The sequence below is a fragment of the Chaetodon trifascialis genome, chromosome 3 (assembly GCF_039877785.1).
Source record: "Chaetodon trifascialis isolate fChaTrf1 chromosome 3, fChaTrf1.hap1, whole genome shotgun sequence".
Classification (NCBI taxonomy): Eukaryota; Metazoa; Chordata; class Actinopteri; order Chaetodontiformes; family Chaetodontidae; genus Chaetodon; species Chaetodon trifascialis.
In genome coordinates, this window is record NC_092058.1 from 12,252,770 (window position 1) to 12,274,535 (window position 21,766).

General features: G+C 45.0%; 1 protein-coding gene across 1 annotated transcript in view; it reads left to right on the forward strand.

The window, feature by feature from the left end:
- The window catches only part of megf6b (multiple EGF-like-domains 6b), a 59,292-nt gene that overhangs the window by 34,120 nt on the left and 3,406 nt on the right, over window positions 1–21,766 (forward strand). Inside the window, exons 6-37 of the mRNA XM_070994166.1 lie at window positions 3,790–3,912; window positions 5,866–5,991; window positions 6,712–6,834; window positions 7,260–7,382; window positions 7,491–7,628; window positions 8,201–8,323; window positions 8,575–8,697; window positions 9,676–9,846; window positions 10,539–10,670; window positions 10,777–10,905; window positions 10,998–11,126; window positions 11,344–11,478; window positions 12,604–12,738; window positions 12,841–12,966; window positions 13,064–13,195; window positions 13,528–13,656; window positions 13,778–13,909; window positions 14,513–14,641; window positions 14,734–14,862; window positions 15,192–15,320; window positions 15,413–15,541; window positions 17,039–17,167; window positions 17,296–17,424; window positions 18,086–18,214; window positions 18,366–18,497; window positions 18,583–18,711; window positions 19,175–19,303; window positions 19,496–19,624; window positions 19,833–19,961; window positions 20,510–20,638; window positions 20,735–20,863; window positions 21,466–21,594. Coding sequence (XP_070850267.1) covers window positions 3,790–3,912; window positions 5,866–5,991; window positions 6,712–6,834; window positions 7,260–7,382; window positions 7,491–7,628; window positions 8,201–8,323; window positions 8,575–8,697; window positions 9,676–9,846; window positions 10,539–10,670; window positions 10,777–10,905; window positions 10,998–11,126; window positions 11,344–11,478; window positions 12,604–12,738; window positions 12,841–12,966; window positions 13,064–13,195; window positions 13,528–13,656; window positions 13,778–13,909; window positions 14,513–14,641; window positions 14,734–14,862; window positions 15,192–15,320; window positions 15,413–15,541; window positions 17,039–17,167; window positions 17,296–17,424; window positions 18,086–18,214; window positions 18,366–18,497; window positions 18,583–18,711; window positions 19,175–19,303; window positions 19,496–19,624; window positions 19,833–19,961; window positions 20,510–20,638; window positions 20,735–20,863; window positions 21,466–21,594 — 4,167 coding nt within the window. The remainder of the gene's footprint in view (window positions 1–3,789; window positions 3,913–5,865; window positions 5,992–6,711; window positions 6,835–7,259; window positions 7,383–7,490; window positions 7,629–8,200; window positions 8,324–8,574; window positions 8,698–9,675; window positions 9,847–10,538; window positions 10,671–10,776; window positions 10,906–10,997; window positions 11,127–11,343; window positions 11,479–12,603; window positions 12,739–12,840; window positions 12,967–13,063; window positions 13,196–13,527; window positions 13,657–13,777; window positions 13,910–14,512; window positions 14,642–14,733; window positions 14,863–15,191; window positions 15,321–15,412; window positions 15,542–17,038; window positions 17,168–17,295; window positions 17,425–18,085; window positions 18,215–18,365; window positions 18,498–18,582; window positions 18,712–19,174; window positions 19,304–19,495; window positions 19,625–19,832; window positions 19,962–20,509; window positions 20,639–20,734; window positions 20,864–21,465; window positions 21,595–21,766) is intronic.

Here is a 21,766-nt window from a genome sequence, read left to right on the forward strand (position 1 = left end):
ATGTTTTGAAGTAAAAATGCTGAATTTGACTTCTGGCATTTATCAAATTTGGCTTTGCTTTGGTGGCAGCTTTTTTTGTACACATGTCAATATCAAAAGAAAAATATAGACAGCGCATCTTTTACTTTTACTGTTCAGATCTTTCATTATCCAATACCTGAGTGATGTGCACTCACAAAGCTCACTTTCTATCACATGACATCCTTTGAAGAGACTGTAAAATACAGTGGCCCAGTAGTAAAATGTAGTAAATCATTGATGGAACCATATAAATCACTGTTTGCTTGTAAAAGTGTAGAATTATTTATTTGTACTTCATGCAGTGCTGCATGTACCCTTAGTGTGAGAGAGAGTTAAGGCTGGGGGTGAGAGGGACGTGTGGGGAAAAAGAGAGAGAGAGAGAGAGAGAGAGAGAGAGAGAGAGAGAGAGAGAGAGAGAGAGAGAGAGAGAGAGAGAGAGAGAGAGGAGGATCTTTAATGCGATGGACATTTAGTCGATGGGAGGGTGAAAGAGAGATGGAGAGAAAAATCAGGAGGCAGAGTGAATAAGAAGTAGTTACCATGTTACATCAGACCAGGACTCAGGACTGCTCATTCATTTCAGTTTCCCATCGCTAACGTGCTTAACAACAATAGTTGTGTTTAGATCATTTAATTTTTAAACATTTTTTCTGGCGTTACATTTAACTTTTGGCCATGGCTCTGTCATCGGGATGGTGGATTTTCTTTTTCCTGTTAATTGAAGCGATGGCATCCCTGGCATCTGCTGCAAACTATCCGTACAGTTACTATAGGAGGATTTGCTATAGGCCGCACTGTTACCATGGTTACCATGGTCACAACCTTGGCTACCTAGCAGCAGGTAAGTGATAAATTCACAGCCAAAATGCAGCTGAAGCTGTGGTGGCTTTAATGCTTCCACTCTGGGTCCATCCAAGAGGGCTAGTTTTTAAAACATATTTATCACTGAAGTGAGTGATGCCGTCATTTTATTTTACAATAAACTCATTTCACTCTTTCAAAAAAAAAAGAAAAAGGAAATGCAGCCATTTAAAGTAGTTGAAGTCTTTTCTTTTCATTCACAAAGGATTGTAAAATGATTTTTGGTTGCGCATATCTTCATATTTTTTATATACAGTAGGAGTAAATGGATAAGTAGGGGGTTCTTTACAGTAGTCAGAGTATCTGCTTGTGCCTCTCCACAGCCAGACTGGCTAACCAGTGCCACTGATAATGTGTCTGCTGTACGCGCTGTCTGGCAGATAACTTTGTCTCTGATCAGAGAAGGGGAGGACGGCTTTTATCAACAAAGATTAGTGCACATGAAAACATGAACTATGAATCATGAGAGACTCTTTGTAAAGCTAACACAAACAGGGCTGGAAACCCGATAGACTCTAGACAGATTATGTCAATATTATTATGATAGAATATTTCTTTTCATGTTTGGCAGGACTGAAGCGCTCGGGGATAAATGCGCAAGATGAAACATGTTTTACATTTATTATTACCCCAGTGCTGTTAATCCCTCTGATCTGCTGTGTGACTTCGATGTCATTCTTGGAGGTAAATCAAGTGTTCAGAAATGATTTATCTTGTGCGCACAATAAACAAATCACCTTTTCGGAAACGGACCAAAATAGTTTTCCATGAAGACGACACCGTGCTGTAGGTGGCTGCGGGCAGAAAATTAATGTTCCTTCGGTAAGAGCCAACGACTGCTGAGGCTTTGGCTCCGGGTTCGGAGGGGATCATGTTCTGTCGACTGGAGGGGATTCACTGACTGCGCTGCATTCGACAGAGGAAGAGCAGCTCCACAGCGCTGGACCCCTTTCATGAAAACCCAAACCAAAGGACGGCATGCAGCATGGATGGAAAAACGAAAGGACGGCTGCTGCCAGCTTTCCTGGATGGAGTGGAGCTTGAAGTTTGGCAGCAGAGAAATGAAGAAGAGGAAAGTTTAGAAGCTCATTTCTGCCCCAAACACTATATTTGAAGATGTCGTGGGATATTATTGGGAGGAGATGGGTTCAGCCGCAGGATATTTCTATAATTCAGCAGTTTTGGGCAGGTTTTACTGGAACCATTAAGAGAATAGGTTTTAGTCCCTTTATGCTCATACACTGCATTTTTGTTCTTATCCTAATCCCATCCATGTTTTTATTATGAAGAGGAGAATCACTCTTTCATCTATCATATTAACTACTAAAATGTCATAATTTATAGCACTGTGCTTCATCATGCTCTAACATCAGGATGGTGTCTTTTGGGTCTTGTAAAGAGCGGATTTATGGGTACATCACAGGTCATATACTGTTTGTGTGTACTTGTGTGTACTGCGGGAACATGAAGACAGTGATGTAGTGCGGTGTAACATGCACAATGAGGCTCAGATCAACTCCATGCTGCCTTCATCCCACACAGCGTGACACCAGCGCTGTGAAGGCCAAATTCTCTCCCTACAGTGTGTTACAGACCCTCTGAGACACCAAACAGCAGACAGACGCAGTTAGCGACTAGCTGGTGAACATAATGGAGCATTTAGCAGCTAAAGAGACAGATAGTTCCCTGGTGGAGACCAAAAACAGAGCTGAAAGGAAAGCGAACATTCCTTAATATTTGCCAGATGTACAGAAATAATGTGCTGCAAATATTTGCAAATGTGAGACTCACAATGACAACAAAAAGACAATCAAAAAGTTTCCAAAACAGCAATAACTAAAAGTCAAGTGTATTATTTACTGCAGAGGTGTAGCTGTGGTGGGACAGTCAGCGTTTCAGGAGTTTGTCCCAAGCAAAACTAGTTACTCAGCTAGTTTATCAAACCAGCTCCTTTTTTCACAGGAAGTCCTTTGAATGCTTGAAATAGTTTCTCGCTGCCTGCAGTCATGACTGTACTCAACAACACATTTCTCAACCAGACGTTTAACTTGGCGCTGACTAATAGTCTTTTATGATGTGTTAGCTGTTTTTACAGACAGCATGCAGCAGCCAGGAGGCATTCACCCTCACCTCTTTAATCCGTCACATCACTCAGTCATTTGGTTCAGTCAGCAACATTTCCATTGACTCCACTGTGCTAATTTTAGTCATTTTGAGGCAGGTAACTTGTCACTGGCCTGGAGGTGAGGTGGATTCAGCGTCATGCCCTAATTTTCCTGATGATGATGGCAGCAGACGGGCGGGTCGCGGAGGTCCAAACAGAGCCGGGCTTCATAAATCAGCTCAGATCTCACAGGGGGTCTGCTGAAGAACTCCGAAAACAATTTATTAGTCTTTGACCCCTAAAATAAGAAATGTTTAGGAACATGGCTTGTTTCATTTGCAATCTGGTCACACAGCACTCACCACCGCTCTCTCAGAACCCCCTTCTTGTATTTGTTTATAATCTCAACGCTCGGCTGAGAGGAATGTGTATGATTTGCATCCTCTAATTTAAGTTTCCATATGTTTGCTGCACCCAAGGGACGTCGACAAGAAGCGGAGGAATTTAAATTTGTTTTTAAATGTTCAGTAGTTGTTACCACATGGGAGATTTGTGTGTTTGAGCTGCAGTGCACTTGTGGAATACGTTCCCTCCTCATCCATCATCTCCTTTCTTCTTGGAGAACATCTTTATCCTAAAACCTGCATTAAATTCCTCTCTCAGCTTGGCAGCTCATATGGACTTTATTCTTGTGACCGTTTTTTCCCATAATGAGAGGATTTAGTCCAATTGCACTCATTTCTCTCCTGTTTCTCTCCTTCTGCCTGCTTCTGTCTGTTTCTGTTCTCCCTCCTTCCCTGCAGATATTGATGAGTGCCAGGTCCATAATGGAGGCTGCCAGCACAGATGTGTTAACACCAGGGGCTCCTACTACTGTGAATGCCACCCGGGCTCTCGCTTGCATGTGGACGGTCGCACCTGCCTCGGTAAGGAAGGTCACACCTTTGTGGCTGTGCCTTCTCTGTACAAGCTGGAAAAACGCTCTTAAGTCAGCACGGTGAAATACTGCAGCTAACAGGGACAACATCAAGTAACACAGTTGGCCATAACATGAGGTCTCATCCTTCCTTTAATCCGGTTAGAAGCCGAGTATGAAGACCCTCCTTTGTACTGTGGCTCCACTTATTCAAAACTCACAATTACACACTGGTTTGCTGGTTCTTTTGGGTCATTATTTTATTGAAGTTTGGCCACATGCACTTTTTGACATGGGCACTTCATCATGTAAACCACATTCACTATGTTGTAGTAGATGAGCACTTTGATTCTGACAAAACCCCATTGTGAGATGATTCAAGTCACATTTGTTGGTAAAGCCACACTGTGACATGTCCTGGAGAATATTTGTATCAAGGCTGCAAACTAAATGCTGTTTGTTTATTATCCATTAATCTGCCATTTACTTGAGCGATTATTAGTTAGCGTATGGACTGTCAGAAGGGTTTGAAAAATGGCCATCGCAATTTCCTGTCATTAAATGGTTTTGCATTGCCAGATTGTCCAGAAACCAAAGATATTCAGTTCATGACCAAGTTAAAAGCTTAATTTTCATTGGAAGGGGTCTTTAAATCCTGCTTCTGTGTTATTTGAACACTCACATCAGCTTCATTTCTTCACTGCTGTCAGTGTTCATGCAGTACCCGTGTGTTGTTTCTGTCACACCGGCTACATTAGAAATGGGTTTTTCCAGAAATAGCTGATAGAAAAAGGAGTATAAACCTGGCAGCAGATTGTGCAGTCAGGAATGTATACAGAGTGTCGTGACATTTAGAGAGGAAACGGTTATGTGTTTCTTGGCTTCATGAGATGAAAGTTGTTTCATTGTCACATAGAGCAGGCGCTGTAGCTGGGACCCAACTGTCCCTGGGAGGATCTGGTGTGTGACAGCTGTTGCACGAAGAAATGACTGATTGCTCTAATAATCATAGAGCACATCTGGACTGACTCCCAGGTGAAGCTTATCTGTGAGGCTGCATATCCATCTGCCGACTGTCGTGTAAGGATTGCGCAGAGGCGAGCTGCAAAACGTGTCTGTGTTCGCGGGTCGCGTGGTGAAATCAGCTTTTCTTTCCATATAACGAGTGAATCGTATTTTTTGCACGATGCACAGCATGACCATACATACTGGATAAAAGACAACACATACCAAACAGCACAGAGTCATAGGGAGAAAAAGAACAGCAGATGTCCTCAAATCAATTCAGCCTCGGCTCCTCTGGTCTTATCCAACTCTGGATCTGCCAGCAGAGGTCAGATGTATCCCACACTTAGCATGTGGCTGAATAATATTTGCGCTGGAAAGCTCTCTGTGGTCTGACGTGTACTCGTGATGGATGGATCTTGACTCTAGAGTATGAAAAACACCGTCTGTGAGAACGACGGGCTGTTCAGTCTCTACCTGTTGTTTTCTCTGAGTGGTCCAGGCTGTCTACCGGGGTTTCATCCTTTGCCACAAAGAAGAGAAGCACAGACGGAGGAAGATGATTGAGCTGATTTTGCCCTCGATCTCATCAGCGGACGAGCGTTGTCCACCACAGGGTCACAGAGGTCCTGCCATTCAAATCTCGCTGTGATTTTTGGCCCTTTTATGGTGTTGGATCTCTCGTGGTTCAGAGCATAACAATCCTCTGAGGCTTCTGAGTGTCTACAGCAGTCATGACCTGTCTGAGAAATATTCCTGTAGATGTGACGCTGCAGTCAAATTATAATTTCAGAAAGACTAACAAGGAACTGCAGTTTGGATTTATGGTAATTTTTCTGTGAAGAAGCCTGATTTTCTGATTCCCTGTGACTGCTTCTCTTTGTGTCCCTCCAATTAAGTTTCTCTTGAATTTTGTCATGCAACTAAGTTTTTCTTCTTTTTTCTTTTGCTTTTTTAGCTGTTCATTCATGTGCCATCAGCAACGGAGGATGTGAACAGTACTGTGTGCAGCAGTCTGCCGCTCATTTCCGCTGTCGCTGCAAGCCAAATTACGTGCTGGCAGAGGATGGCAAGCACTGTAAATGTGAGTGCCTGAGCTCTGGTGTAAGGCAACACTAAATACACATCAACACACCCGCCCCAAGATGGAAAGGAGGAATAATAAGTGGATGGGTGACTGTGGAGAGAGTGCCAATAAAACTGAGTATTTTAGAAGATTTTGAAGGTGTGATTCTGAAGATTTGATCACAACATTAAACACACATTGCTTGCATCTGCTGCCAGTTGTGATTATCTGACAGGATGTCTTTGCTGGAGGCGGATTAACTGACATTCATCGGATGAGACATTAAATTGGAGTGAATCACAGCAACTCCTTCATTGTTTTCTTCCTCAAATTAGTATTTTGATGTCCTTGCTTCTTTTAATCTCTCCGATCTCTGCAGCAGCACAGTTGAGTATAGCTCTCTGGGGGTGGGAAATTATACATATGCATTTTAAATTACTGTCTTTCACATGCTTTTACTTTGTAATTGTTGGCTGTGAATGGCTTCCTCTAATTTTTGCAGAGCTGAAGGTTCTCATCCCAGATGCCGGGCAGGCTTGCACAAGTCAAACACACAACTATGCAGAGAGAGCAAGAAAGAGATGATGTGGAGGAGCAGGGTGGATTTAAAGCTCTCCACATGCTCTGCATTAGGATCAAGCAGTTTTTGCAGTTTTCTCCACGAGTGTGTCAAAAGTGTTCCCCACTTGGCTGACGCCAGTGGATTTATGTTTCTGAGCGTCGCTTTCTGTGTTACAGTGCAGAATCCCTGTGCAGACCAGAATGGAGGCTGCATGCACGAGTGTCGGGCTGATGGTGGCAAAGCTCACTGCGACTGTAAAGCTGGTTACATCCTGGCAGAAGACGGGAAAACCTGTGAAGGTAAATTCACCAGTAACAATAACAGTGACGTTATATCAGTATGGCTCAGAGTTAATTGAGTGTTGAGACACATTTAGTAGCAGCTCTGGAGCTTTTGATCATATCACACAGTCCTCTTCCTCAACACTTTAAAGACTTCTCGTCCATGTCGGCTCAGAATGCCGAAATTAATGTAAAATAAGTTGGAGAATAAAACAAAAAACACACAAAGCCCCAGAGCAGCTACTAAATGGTCCCATGATACAGAATTTGCAAGCCATTGTCCTCATTTTCACTTTCTAAGGACACTGAGTGAACAGTGTGTGGATTTGATTTGTGAGAAACACATATGGGACGATGGTGTGTGTAAACGAACCTGTGCAACCAGATGTATTCTTCCATTTTATTTAACTTTCTTTCTTTTTTAAAACATATTTCTGTCACAGATATTGATGAGTGTGAGACAGAAGAAGCCAACTGCGCTCATGGCTGCCACAACACACTGGGCTCGTACGCCTGTGTGTGTAACACTGCCTATGAGCTGGGATCTGATGGAAAACAGTGTTACAGTCAGTTCAACGTCTTAATGCTATTCCAGCACACGCATAGAAACATCAGATTTATTTGGCACAGTCCTTTAATTAACACACATGATCTCACTGTGAACTTTTTTAAAGGAATTGAGATGGAAATCGTGAACAGCTGCGAGAACAACAACGGCGGCTGTTCCCACCACTGCCAACATTCAACCAGCGGGCCTGTTTGCTCCTGCAACAATGGTTACAGACTGGACGATGACCTGAAAACCTGTGTTGGTAAGAGGCTGCAGTGCACTTAAAGCTACCTTAAAAACAGTCTTACAACGGATTAGACAGATTAGAGAAGGCGTACTCAGGCATTTCATTCACACTCAAACCTCTCAATGAACTCTTATTGAATCATAAGAGCACATGTGGATTAGTTAAGTGGTGTTTGTGACCAGCTCTGGTCAGAGTCGGGCTCTAATAGTCATTGTGGATCTAAGAAATCTCTTACCATTCCAAAACTGAACACTATAACCATGAAGGTTTGGTTAAAAAATCGATATTTTTAAATGGTAATAAGTTAAAATAAAAAACATCATCTAGCAGGATTTTGGGGCACCTTAAAGACTCTAACCTAAAACAACAAAACACTCTTCTCTTGAGTTTCTGACTTATGAACACGGGGGAGAACATTTATTGATACAAGCCAAAGTTTATAAAGGAAAAGTTTCAATTCAGTAATATTATCCTCTTCTTGTAACTGTTAAACCTGCACAATTTACATTGTCTCATAAAAAGTTTGTGTATATGACTGCAGTCGGTCGGTTCATGATTTCTGCCTTCCTGCTTGTTGTGTTTGGCAGATGTCGATGAGTGTGGAGAGCAGAGCTCCTGCTGCGAGCAGGACTGCACCAACTACCCCGGAGGTTATGAATGCTACTGCTCAGCAGGATACAGGCTCAACTCAGACGGATGTAGCTGTGACGGTATGTTAAAGCCTCCGTCAAACTGTGGATGGCGCTCACTTTCATGAGACTGATTGTTTACTTGTGTTGAATTTGAGAGAGCTCCAGTCTGACTCTGGAGACGTCAACACAAACACACACACACTGTTGTCTTTGTTTTAGTTCAACATGTAAAGTGAGAGCTGTTCGCTTACATTCCTTTGGCTTCTCTCAGCTTCTCCTCTTTTGTGTGGCAAATGTGTTCGAGTCTGTGTTCTGTCTGTGTTGTTTAGATGTAGATGAGTGTCTGGCTGCTAATGGCGGCTGCGATCACACGTGCCAGAACAGCGCAGGTTCCTTTCAGTGCTTCTGCCGCCGGGGTTTCCGTCTGGACGATGACCGGCAGTCCTGCATCCGTGAGTATCAGCAATCAGGTTAAAGAGAGCAGGCGAGTGGGAGTCACACCAGAAGCATGCTGCCAGAAAATTTGGCAAACTGTTGTTGTTGTACTGCAAAAAACATCGTGTGCACTGAGTCTTTCAGTCGAGATTTTAAAGAGTATTAAAGAGCGGCTTTGTGGAGAAGGGTAGTGCAGTTTGAGATGTTGTCTATGTGTTTAAGCATAATGCTTGTACTCATTTTTTATGGCATAAAATTGTATAATTTCAACACACACTTCAAAACTGGCCCACAGTTTGATCTCACGACTGGAAAAAATAAAGATCAAGTACAGTAACGTTACCAGCCAGTCAGCCAGCCAGCCACTAGTGGTTTTTGAATAACTGGTGTTTTTCACAGCAGAAATTTTTCTTGTCATCATGGGAAAAACACATGTTACAAATAATATTAAAGATGGCTCTGCTCTGTGCAAGCGTCTCAGTAAACCATGACAGTGTGACAGTGAGCCAGCATGCACAACACCAGGATCCTGAAACTGAGGCAGTTAAATTTGATTTAGCCATTTTTATTATTAACACTTGTGCTTTTCCTACTGCAACAAGTCAAAACGTCCTCTGTGAAAAACAACTGCTTCATCAGAGCCGGCTGGAAAATATCCTTGTGAGCTGGAACATACTTTTGTGGATAAAATGCTTCTAAAGTGCTGCATAGACAAGACAGAACTGATCATAAAAATATGGAAATGCTGCCTCTTAAAAACCTCGTCTTGTTTGACATCTGACAGAAAACCTGCTGACGGAGGTGTGATAGTTTCAGTTAACACTTTAAAGCCGGATTTTTTTTATGTAATGTTGCTATTAGTCAACCACAGTCAAGCCTTTATTTTTAACTTTCTTATTTCATACTTGCTTAAAGTACCTTCACACTTCCAGACATACAGTGTGTTTTGTTTCAATTGTGTCTAACTTCCTTTCTTCCTGTCTATGTCCCCGCAGCGCTTGAAGATGCGATCGAGGCCCTGTCCAGCGGAGGTGCCATCGAGTTTCCTCTCATTCGTCCTCAGCTCACCTTGATGCAGGACTACAGCCAACCCCTGGAGCGCTATGACGACTATGAAGACGACGAGGGTGAGCTGAGGGCCGAGAGCAACCTGGCAGAGAAATTTGGTGAGTTTCCCCTTTTTAGGAACCTGTATCTGATTACCTGAGAGCGACTCCCGGGAGGTGAGGCTGTCTGAGAGACTCATTTACTGCAGGCAGGAACAGACCACTCGGTGGGGGTTAATTACTGAATTACTGTGCTCCCAGACTGTCGGTACATACTGTAGCACCACAGCTTCTCTGGCAGGAATGCTGAGGCTTACATGTCCTGGCAGCTGAACGGAGACGGTAACAGGAAGTCAGAGGCTCTGTTTTGTGTCTCCCAAACTTGATGAACTATTTTGACTACAGCGGACGTTAAATGTTTAATGCTGCTTCACTGAAAGTTGACAAGAGTAGCGCCTACAAGCAAATTTTGACATTTTTTGACCTGACAAATATTTGACAGCGATCAAAACATTGTCCATTCAAATAAATGTGTTGTTTGATCTGTTTTCAAGTAACCTTTTGCCGACATATGATGTAACTGATTTCACTCTTCTTAGCTTGGCTCAACGTTGTAAAAATCTGTCAACACTGACACACTCATAACCTCTGACATCCAATGAGGCGGTTACTGTACTAAATTCCGTGTTTGTGAGTCATGTCAGCGTGTCGTGATCAGATAAAAATAAATAAGTCCTTCACTATGAACTGTCATGAACTTGCTGTTGATGCTGTGTGAGCCTTATTCTCATTCATTAGCCTGTTGTCTCCAGTGTGTTTGGACGACACTTTTGGCAATGACTGCAGTTTGACGTGCGACGACTGTTCTAATGGAGGAAAATGTAATCCATGGAGAACTGGCTGCGACTGTCCTGACGGGTGGATCGGCATCATCTGCAACCAGAGTGAGACTCCTGACACACACACATTTATTCTGTCGCTACTATCAAGCTATGAAGTCAGTCTTGTCAGTTCAGTGGTGATTAACCCTTTTGTTTTTCAATCTCACAGCATGCTCTGAGGGATACTTTGGTAAAAACTGCTCCTTCCCCTGTAAGTGTAAAAATGGCGCCAGCTGCGATCCCGTCACCGGGAGCTGCCGCTGTCCACCTGGGGTCAGTGGAGACTTGTGTCAGGATGGTGAGTTGTCTCCCTTCGTCCCAGACAAAAGTGTTTCTTCCTGCATTTTTCCTTAATTGCTTCCGACTTGCTGGGTTGTCTCCTGTGTGCAGGCTGTCCTAAGGGCCTCTATGGGAAGCAGTGCAATAAGAAGTGCAACTGTGCCAATAACGGGCGCTGCCACCGGACCTACGGCGCCTGTCTGTGTGATCCGGGACTCTACGGACGCTTCTGTCACCTCCGTAAGTCCAGCTGTCCTAATATGACCAGACTCCCACGCTTGAACACTCATGTCAGGCAGCCCAGATTATAAAAGCACTGATTGACTGACTCTGTGTGGGTTTTAGTAGCATTATAAGCATCAGTATCCAGTAAAACAAGCATGTAAATATTTGTATTGTGGCTCTGATTTCAATGTTTGACTCTTTCTGTGAATTAATGTTGTTTTTTCTCCCTCAGCGTGTCCGAAGTGGACCTTCGGCGCAGGCTGCTCTGAGGAGTGTCAGTGTGTCCAGCAAAACACTCTGGAGTGTCACCGCCGCCATGGCACCTGTGTCTGTAAATCTGGTTACCAGGGCAATACATGCAAGGAAGGTGAGCCCACTGCTCATCACAGGCCTCACTTACATTTACTGTAGGCTGTGTTCTGCTCTAAGGTGTCCTCACCGTACTATTACAGATGATGAATTTTATTTGAACTTTTTGAACCAGTGTTTGCAAAAGTAAATACAAAAAACACAACGAAGAAGCAGCAACACACAAGCCTGAGCCCACACCGGTGAAGCAGACATGCAATCAGTTCAAGAAAAGAGATGGAAAAATATAGTTTGCCATGGATCATGAATTTTCTGGCTATCGTTCTGATTTTCTTTGGCATTTAGCGCTTATTGCTTGAAAAACGGAGACGGGATGATTGAAACTGATGAAATATCCGCTGCGTCTGGCAGTGGCAGCGTCGGCTGTTCAAACATGCTGCTGAGTTGCAGGCAGTCAGGCGCACTTTGATCTGAATATGGAGATGGTCCATCACAGGCGCAACTCGGCACAGCTCAGCACGGTCAGAGGTCCAGTGTGTAGGATTTAGAGGGATCAATTGGCAGAAGTGGAATATAATATTCATATGTTCTCATCAGTGCACAATCACCTGAAAGTGACAATTGTTGTGTTTTCATTGCCTTAAAATGAGCTCTTTATATCTGCAGAGGTAAAGGGTCGTCTTACATAGGTCTGCCATGTTGGACCACCATGTTCCTACAGAAGCCCTGAACAGACAAACCAAACACTAGAGAGTTTCACAGGAAAGGGAGCGTGAGGGGTGAGGTGTATTCTGTTGGTTGAAATTTGCGTCCTCACCACGAGATGCCCCAATATCCTACACACTGGTGCTTTAAATTCATAATGGAAATACAAATCAATGCATTATGGTTTGACTCAGTGCAGCCAAAAGCACCAATGGAAAAGCCCATTAAATGTCCAAATACTGCATCTCCAGTTTCTGTAGCCACTGTGATGGAAATGTCCATACAGGCTGAAATTGGCATCAATCAAAGTCGCCAGATTGTGTCGCATTTAGAAAGCTAACTTAACTTCTGACATACTCAGTAAAGGGACTCTAAATAATGTCACATTTAGAGGTTGAGGAGTGCCAGATCTCTGAAAAATGACAGAAAACCACAGAGAAAATCAGTGAGGTGCTTTTCAAATGTGTCCCATCTCTAGAATGCAACCCAGGCACTTATGGAGCTGGCTGTGAGAAGAAGTGCGCCTGTCCACCAGGAGTGTCGTGTGATCATGTGACTGGACAGTGCCAGCGGAAATGCCCTCCTGGCCGTCATGGAGAGGACTGTGATCACGGTAGGTCTAGAGGACACGCTCTCCTCGTCCTTCAAGGCTCCTTCATCTTCAGTTTTTATCATCCTGTGTTGAGACAAATCTCTGCTGTGTGACTGCTGTCAGCCTGTCCAGAGGGAAGGTTTGGACCAGGTTGTGTACATCCTTGTAACTGCACCAGCGCCCCATGTGACCAAGTGACGGGACAATGCAAGTGTCCACCGGGGACGTCGGGGAAACACTGTGAGAGCTGTGAGTGCAGACATGTTTTCAACAGCTGAGTGCAAAATAAGCGCACACATTGAACATGCTAATGATAAAAATATGAATATCAATCTTTTTTTTACAGTGTGTCCGGAGGGTTTCTGGGGTCGAGGCTGCACTGAAGCCTGCCCAGTCTGTGAGAACGGAGGCGTCTGTGATAAACACAATGGGTCATGTAGCTGTCCTCCCGGGTTTGTGGGCAGAATCTGCCAGAACTGTGAGTATCAGCGGTTTGCATTTCTGGTTTCCACAGCACCGTGCATTAAACATTCAGGCAGCTGAGGAGGATGGCAGCACTGCGGATTATTGAAATTGTGCGGCGGTGCAGTTTGGACAAGAAATAAAGCAACATGTTACAAGACAGAGGAGCAGTTTTTCTCCGAGGTCATTAGCTAAAATCCTTCCCCTGAAATATAATTCCATTGGCTCTGACGGTGGAATCATGGAACCAAACCTGTCATGGGAACTTGCTGCTTTCATGCAGTCCGGTGGAGTGGATTATGGTGGATTAGCCGTGATGTTTGAGAGATTTTGTTGTGCCCTGTGCAGCGTGCCCGAGTGGACGTTTCGGTCAAGGATGCCAGATGAAGTGTGTGTGCGAGAACAACGCTCGCTGTGACCCGGTGAGCGGGAGGTGTACCTGCGCTCCTGGCTGGACTGGACACAACTGCAGGAAAGGTAACAGCACTGGAAAACATCAGCTCCAAACGCTGAAGAGAATTATGTAACAACACGGATCTTACATATCTGAAGGCAAATGGTGTTCCTGGTTATGTCAACACTGATGTTTCTGTTGCAGCCTGTGATGCCGGACACTGGGGGGCAGACTGTGCAGAAACATGCGACTGCAGAAACGGAGACGGCAGCTGCGATGCTGTGACGGGCCAGTGCAACTGTGAGGCTGGTTATACTGGAACGCACTGCCATCAGAGTATGTGTTTATGTTTGTGCTACAGCATTTAAAGACCACAGTGTGTCATGATTTCAAGTTATGGCATGCACAATTGTTGATGTGATCGTAGCCTGTTTTAAATTTTTGTTTGTGGAAAAACAAACGAAAAGTCTTTTTGACACGTGCGTCGCATTAAAAACTGAAGGGACGATCACGTGCTCACGTTATTATGAATGTTTCAGTCTGAGGACTGAAGCATTGTTGACAAAGTGAGTCATTTTCTACACAGATTAAACAATCTCTGGAAAAACTGGTGGAGCATACAGTGTGTGTTGCTTTCATTCCATTCATTCGTTAGCAGTCTGCATGGCTATCACTCTGCACAGTGCTGTTCTTGGTGCTACCACTAGATGGTGCCAAAGTAATAATTTCAAATCCTGCACACAGCCGCTTCAATATTTCAGTTTAGTCTCTGTTTGCCATTGGATCTCTTGTTTGTTAGGTACTTATTTTGTTGTGAATAATTGTATCATTGTACAACAAGCCTTTATAAAAGCTGACATTAGACATGACGTGTTCAACGTCACTTGAAGCTACGTATCATTAGCCTGTAAGTCTAAACTGTGTGTGTGATTCCCTCAGAGTGCCCTGCAGGCATGTTTGGTCTCGGTTGTCGCCGTCGGTGTCAGTGTGACAACAAGGCGTTGTGCGACCACGTGAGCGGAGCTTGTACCTGCCAGGTGGGATGGACTGGGACCTTCTGTGAAAAGTGTAAGAGAAGCTCCTAGATCATGAAGCCAAACTCATCTACTGAATTTGCATATATGTTAGTAACAGGTAGTCTTTACATGCATGTGTTTCAGCGTGTCCTCAGGGTTTCTACGGGCTGGACTGCCAGGAGAAGTGTTCGTGTCTAAACGGCGGAAGCTGTGATCACGTCAGCGGACTTTGTTCCTGTCCTGCCGGCTGGATCGGACCGATCTGTAACCTGAGTGAGTGACCGGAGCACTGCAGAGGGTCTTAAAGTTGACAGTGTTTTGAAGGCAGGGTGGAACCAGAGGCTCTGACGGTTCATATCAGGACATTTGTGTAGCAGCATTGAAGCACTGACAACATCTTTGTAATGCTGACTCACAGTGGAACAAAAACACGCTTGGTTTCAGAGGGATTTGGGAAAACCCAGCCCAGTCACACGTGAGAAAGCACCGACTTGATGTTCCCCATGCTATGGCCTGTATCACCTTCCAGACACTGGAATTCCCACTTTTGATCAGCAGAGTTCATGAAGGGGTAATGATATTGTTTGTCCCTCTCCTGGCAGCATGCCCAACCGGTTCTTATGGGGAAGGATGTAACCAAACCTGTAGCTGCCGTAATGATGGCATCTGCCACCCGGTCAGCGGGCGTTGTGCGTGCACGCCGGGCTGGACTGGACCCAACTGCACAGAAGGTGAGTGTACCCAGCGCAGAGCAAAGCCATCATCTATATTACAGGTACATAAGGGGTCACAAGATGGTTTTGTCTGTGTGTTTTTCTCCCAGAATGCCCTGCAGGCTTTTATGGAGCAGACTGTCGGCAGCGCTGCCTGTGTCAGAATGGAGCCACCTGCAACAAGACCAACGGAAAATGCACATGTGCCAGCGGATGGATGGGCACAGCCTGTGAACTGGGTAAGACTCTGCAATGCTGTGAGTAACAGTCTCTGTATGTGTTACCACAAAACCACCTTCACATGGATGGCTGGAGGGAAAATTCTCATTTTTATTACAACTTGGGTTTTATTTTTGTGCTTTTGGCCGTCATTTATAATAACATACTTGAATGTGGGAACACTGATGTTGCTACAGCAGTGGCTGATGGGAAAAGAAACAGAAACAGTCATCTAGAGATTTTTTTTTTCTGCATGAAGCACGCGACTCTCAGCAAAAGTAGAAAATCTGCTGATAGATATGTTGACATCATAGCAGCAACGTCACACCTGTCACCACAGTTTCAAAACAGAACATGGTCGGGTTGCAACCAGGCAACAGTTTTATCATAATTTTGAAACCTTTTTATTTATTTTACCTTGCTGGACTTGTGTTTAGCAGATTGCCAGATTCCCAGTACAGTGTCATTATTACCAAACAGAGAACAGTGAACAATGGACAGAGCTACGAAAATAAGACCCAGCTGGTGCAAAACCAGAATCCTTTTAACCGCTGTTGCTTCTTTTTAATCTCTATATGCAGAACAATTTCCCCAGAAATGTTTTTTTGTACCATTTTCCTTATTTCCTTTTCCAAACCATGGGTCTAAGAATGGACCCAGGCGAACTAAATGTCTCTGTACAGGACATGTTTCTCTCTAAACTCCCATGCTGACATGCTGCTCATAGAGCTGGACAAAAAGCCAAATTCATCGAATTACAAACATGAATCTTTCACCAACCCAAATCACCTAAAGTGAGTCAAAATGCACTGGTGTATAAACATTGTTGTCGAGCTGAATCTGATGATTTGTCTTGATGTCTTGACTTGTTGTTCGGCGGCTCTACAGACTCACTTCCAGTAACGCTGAAGTCCGCCTCGTCTTCCAAAGCCATAATGATGTTGGCTAGTCTGGACAGAAATGCAGGAGAATAACATTACCTGAACCCTGAAGTGAACATTTTAAACAGTGCCCTGTGGTTGTTTTACTGTGCTCGGGAAATACATCAGCCCGAGTTCAATTTGCTGCCTTAGCTCGTTTGGTTATTTGCTGGCAGAGTTCTTTTCTGCACCACATATGAGTCTGCCCCCATAAAAGTCTCAGTCGACCCGGTGATGACATTCCAGCTCGGTGTCCCTCTGAGCTCCACATCGCACTCGATCCTCCCTCTGTGCCTGTTACAACCTTTCCCTGTCGCGCTGTGCCAGGCCTGGCCCCCCTCCTTATGCTCAGGAAACCTCTAATACTGTCGCTGGAACGTCTTTACCCTCTAAAGTCAGTGGCCACCTCTGATTGCCAACTCCATACTGTGTCCAACTCTCAATTATGGGGGAAAAAAACAAATAAAAAAAACATGTTGCAGCCGTCAGCAGAAATATGACAATACAGGTTTTTGCCTGTTTTGTGTGTGTCACGTGATTCATGTGTTTTCTTTCTCTTGTCTGCTTGTTGTACGCTGCTGCTGTATGTTTGCACAGAGTGTGTAGCGGGCCGGTTCGGGGCCGACTGCCAGCAGCAGTGTGAATGTGAGAACGGCGGCCAGTGTGACAGACAGACCGGACAGTGCAGCTGCAGCGCCGGCTGGATCGGACAGCGCTGTGAGAGAGGTGAGCCAGTGACTTGCACAAAGCTAATGAACCTACAGAAACCGTGACCTCATGGGAACTGCTGCACTGCGGAAACTGTTGGACTGGCAATATGGTGTGTTTTGAGAGTTCGCTTGCTCTCTGCTCAGCATGTGAACCGGGCCTGTTCGGTGCCGGCTGCGAGGAAAGGTGCCAGTGTGTGCACGGGGCTTCATGTCACCACGTCACTGGAGAGTGTCAGTGTCCACCAGGGTGGAGAGGAAAACTCTGTGACAGAGGTACGAACCTGCAGCGAAGAGACTGGTGCTCTTGCAACATCTGGTGGATGGAGTTTGTCCTGTTATTTTAATAGTGAACCTGCTGCGCTTTCAAAGGTCTGCATGCACGAGCAGGATTAGAGGAATCTTTTCAGATAAAACTCTTTGACTTATTACATTTAATGTTTACTTAATATTATGTGTTATGTACTTATTGGCTTGATTGTTGTTCTGTTTCTGCAACCTGTAATTCTACGACTGCTTCTCTACTGTGTGTATCTGACACCTATTGCATGTCTGTCCAGAAATAATGTTTCCATCTCTGTTCTTCTTGAAGCTTCTTGTCTCTTTTATCCCGTTTAAGGTTTCTTGTTTATAGATTTCTTTCTAATTGAGTGTCTAATGATAGAGGGCATTATTCAAAGAATTTTTGGCAATATCAATAAATTGGCTTGACTTGATGAAATACATTTGATCAGACGTGAGCTTGTCAGGCTTCTTGTGTATTTTTGCAAGATGAAAAAACACCAAAACATAAATTAAGGCTAAACAAAGCAACAAAAACCCTTCCCAAACATGCTGATTTCAGTTAAATTTACAAACTGGTTGACATCTACAAGTAGGATTAAGAAGAGGAGTGAAGTTAAAGCTCTAAGCATCTCATGTTGTTGCTTGTTTTCAGCGTGTTTGCCGGGCACGTATGGAAGGGGCTGCATGCAGCGCTGCAGCTGTGCTCAGGGCACGTCCTGCCACCACGTCTCTGGAGAGTGCGGCTGTCCTCCTGGATTCACAGGGAACGGCTGCGAACAGAGTGAGTCCTGACTTCTGCCTCCACTGCTTTCTCTGCACATTTGCTGTTTTTTATAACCTAGTCTTACATTTCTAAGAACACGCTGAATAACACATTTATGACACGCCAGAAAGCAGTAACTGCACGTGACCCCTGCCCGTCCCTCCTTCAGCTTGTCTTCCAGGAACCTTCGGACAGAACTGTAACCAGGTCTGCCAGTGCTCCGAGACAAACCAGCTCTGCCATCCGGTGTCTGGATCCTGTTACTGCGCTCCAGGTTTCCACGGCCCCAAATGCGACCAAAGTATGTGAAACAGCATATTCACATATAGACATTACACTGAGGAAGCAGAGGCCGTTTAAAAAATCTTTTTGTCTTTATTTTATAGTTTGTGCAGGCGGTCGTTACGGTCCAAACTGTGAGAGAAAGTGCCAGTGCGACAATGGAGGGAAGTGTGTCCCTTCCACTGGAGCCTGTGAATGTCCAGCAGGATTTATAGGAGCACGCTGCAACATCAGTGAGTCCATCTGAAGCCGCCGTGGTGACAGCGAACAAATGAGTAATATACATATATAACCTCATGTATAATATATATGTTTGTGTGGCGGCTGCACGGTGGCGCAGCAGGTAGTGCGCGTGCCTCACAGCAAGAAGGTTGCCGGTTCGATCCCCGGGTCAGGCGGGGCCTTTCTGTGTGAAGTTTGCATGTTCTTCCCGTGCATGCGTGGGTTCTCTCCGGGTACTCCGGCTTCCTCCCACAGACCAAAAACATGCTCATCAGGTTAATTGATGACTCTAAATTGTCCGTAGGTGTGAATGTGAGTGTGAATGTTTGTTTGTCCTTGACCGGCTCAGGGTGTACCTTGTAGCTGGGATAGGCTCCAGCCCCCCGCAACCCCGAAAGGGATAGGCGGTATAGATAATGGATGGATGTTAGTGTGGCGTGATGAGTGACCTGGTGCGTGTCTCTATGGCGACAGCATGTCCAGCTGGACGTTACGGAGTCGACTGTGCTCGGGCAGCGCTGTGTGGAGACGGAGCCCAGAGTGACCCGGTCACCGGTCGCTGCGTGTGCATCCCTGGACGCAGAGGAGAGGACTGTGGACACGGTGAGCTTTCAGTACAGCTGATACATTTTGTTGTACCGGTTATACTGATGCTGCATTAACCTGCACCTGAATTTTCCCCGTTAACACAAAGCCACCTGCCAATCCCAATTTTTTCCTCATCTCGCCTTTTGTCTGTTTTGATAATGAAGCATGGTTTCCTCAGTTTAATCTGAGTGTGTCTGCCGCCCTCAGGCTGCCCTCCAGGCTGGTTTGGGGTGGACTGTGCTCAACGCTGTAACTGCAGTAATGGAGGAGTGTGTGACACTGCGACTGGCAACTGCACCTGCAGCCTGGGCTGGACCGGCACACACTGCGACAAAGGTGACAACACACACTTTTTCAATCTTGATTTTTATGCGGTCAGGCTTATTTTTTTTGCTCCTGCTGCTGCTCATGATCACATGCATGATCTGCTGTAGCATGTTCAATGTAAACATAGAGACTCGTGTTGAGTCAGAGGGTTGATTTAGCTTCTTTTTTTTCCCCTTTTTTTGACGGTGTCTTCCTGTTTTACTTGTCCGTCTCTCAGAATGTCCTGCGGGCAGATTTGGTGCCAACTGCCAGCTGAAATGTAGCTGTCAGAATAATGGCACTTGTGACAGAGTGACGGGGACGTGTCAGTGTGGTCCAGGCTACTACGGACATCTGTGTGAACACGGTGAGAACAGGACAGATTAACACACAAAGAGATTATAATTACTGTCAGGATATTCCATTAAAGACAAAACCCAACAATTAGCTGATTCTAATAGGACGATTTGTGGAGCTAAAGCCTGGTATCTTATTCCTCTGTGCCACAGAGCTCCATAGTTGTCCAGACACTATAAAAACACATCAGTGAGCGACTCCATCACACTATCCTGCTTCATTCCAATGAAAATGGGAGCTGTGTTTATCTGGAGTCATTTGCGATATAGATGCATTGATGTGTGAGCAGCTCTGTACTGTTGTAGCTGGTCGAGGTGAAACTAGTTTTAACTCCTTCAGTCCAGTTGTTCCAAACCTCGGGGTCGGCCCCCTCAGAGGGTCACAAGATAAATCTTCTTCAGGTCGTCAGAAGATTAATGGGGAAGGACAGAAAAAGGAAGTTCTGCTACACACATTTATAATGTTTTGGATTATTCTTGTTTTTACTCGTTCATTAATCCAGTGAGAACATTATAAAGGTCAGCTTTAAATCTCGTGGCATGAATCCCTCGTCCTCAGCTTGTCCTCCTGGTCTCCACGGCCCGCTGTGCCAGCTGCAGTGTGACTGCATGAACGCAGCCTCGTGTCACCCCGTGTCAGGCCAGTGCATCTGCCCTGCAGGATACCACGGCGCCCGCTGTCACAGAGGTCAGTCAAATCACTGTGGATTACCCCAGCGTAAGAACAGGATTACTGTCGTCTTTGAGCCTAATTTGTCCTCTTTTTCCCCCGTTGTCCTCTCAGTGTGTGAACAGGGTACCTTCGGTCTTAGCTGTGCTAAGGTGTGTGACTGTGAGGACGACACACCGTGTGACCCCGTGACAGGACGATGCCTCTGCTCCTCAGGGAAGACTGGACCCAGATGTGACAGCGGTAATCTTCTATCCTCCACACACACACACACACACACACACACACACACACACACACAGAGTGGTCCAGACCTTCAGTGCAAGTCCATCAAAATGGATATTCAAACTTATCCATTGATGGGTTAAGATGAAACACTGCACTTGCTGAAGAATATTAAAGGTTGGGTGGTGTTAATACTCAACTTTAAATTTGGTCATTGACTCATCAATGGATTACATATCAAAGAAGATGTAAACAACATCAAGCATGGCCCTGATCGGACAATTTAGCCAAAAACATGTTGTTCCAGAAAAGAATGCTGTGACGAATTATTCTTTGGCATTCTGAAGATGTGACCTGTCTCCCTATCAGAGGGTTAGATGAGAAGATAGACACTCCTCTGTCTGTCTGTCTGTTAGATATCATGTTACAGTCAACAGTGGCTCAGCTTAGCTTAGCATAGAGGCTGGAAATGGGGAAAGGACACACTGCCTACAGTTTAAGCTTAAACTTGGGCTTTGTTAAGCCTTAATTAAACTTGAAGCGCCATTTCAAATGTCAAACAGTCAAAAGTATGTTGATCTCTGTGTAGTTTCATTAAACTGCTTTGCTTTTTGCATCAGACTGCAGAGCGAATCGTTTCGGGCCGGACTGTGCAGAGACCTGCGAGTGTGAGAACGGGGCGCAATGCGACAGACGTAACGGCCGCTGCGGCTGCCTGCACAGCTGGATCGGACTCTTCTGTCAAGAAGGTACAGCAGCCAAGATCCAACATGGCCGACATGCAGGCATCCCTTCTGTCTTAACAGTTACCTTAACTTCATCATTACATACACGCAGACAGCAGGTGACGAGCTTCACTGGCCCTCCAGTCAGAGCAGAAGTGACATTTCAGCTGACTTGGTGAAATAAGAGGAGATACCC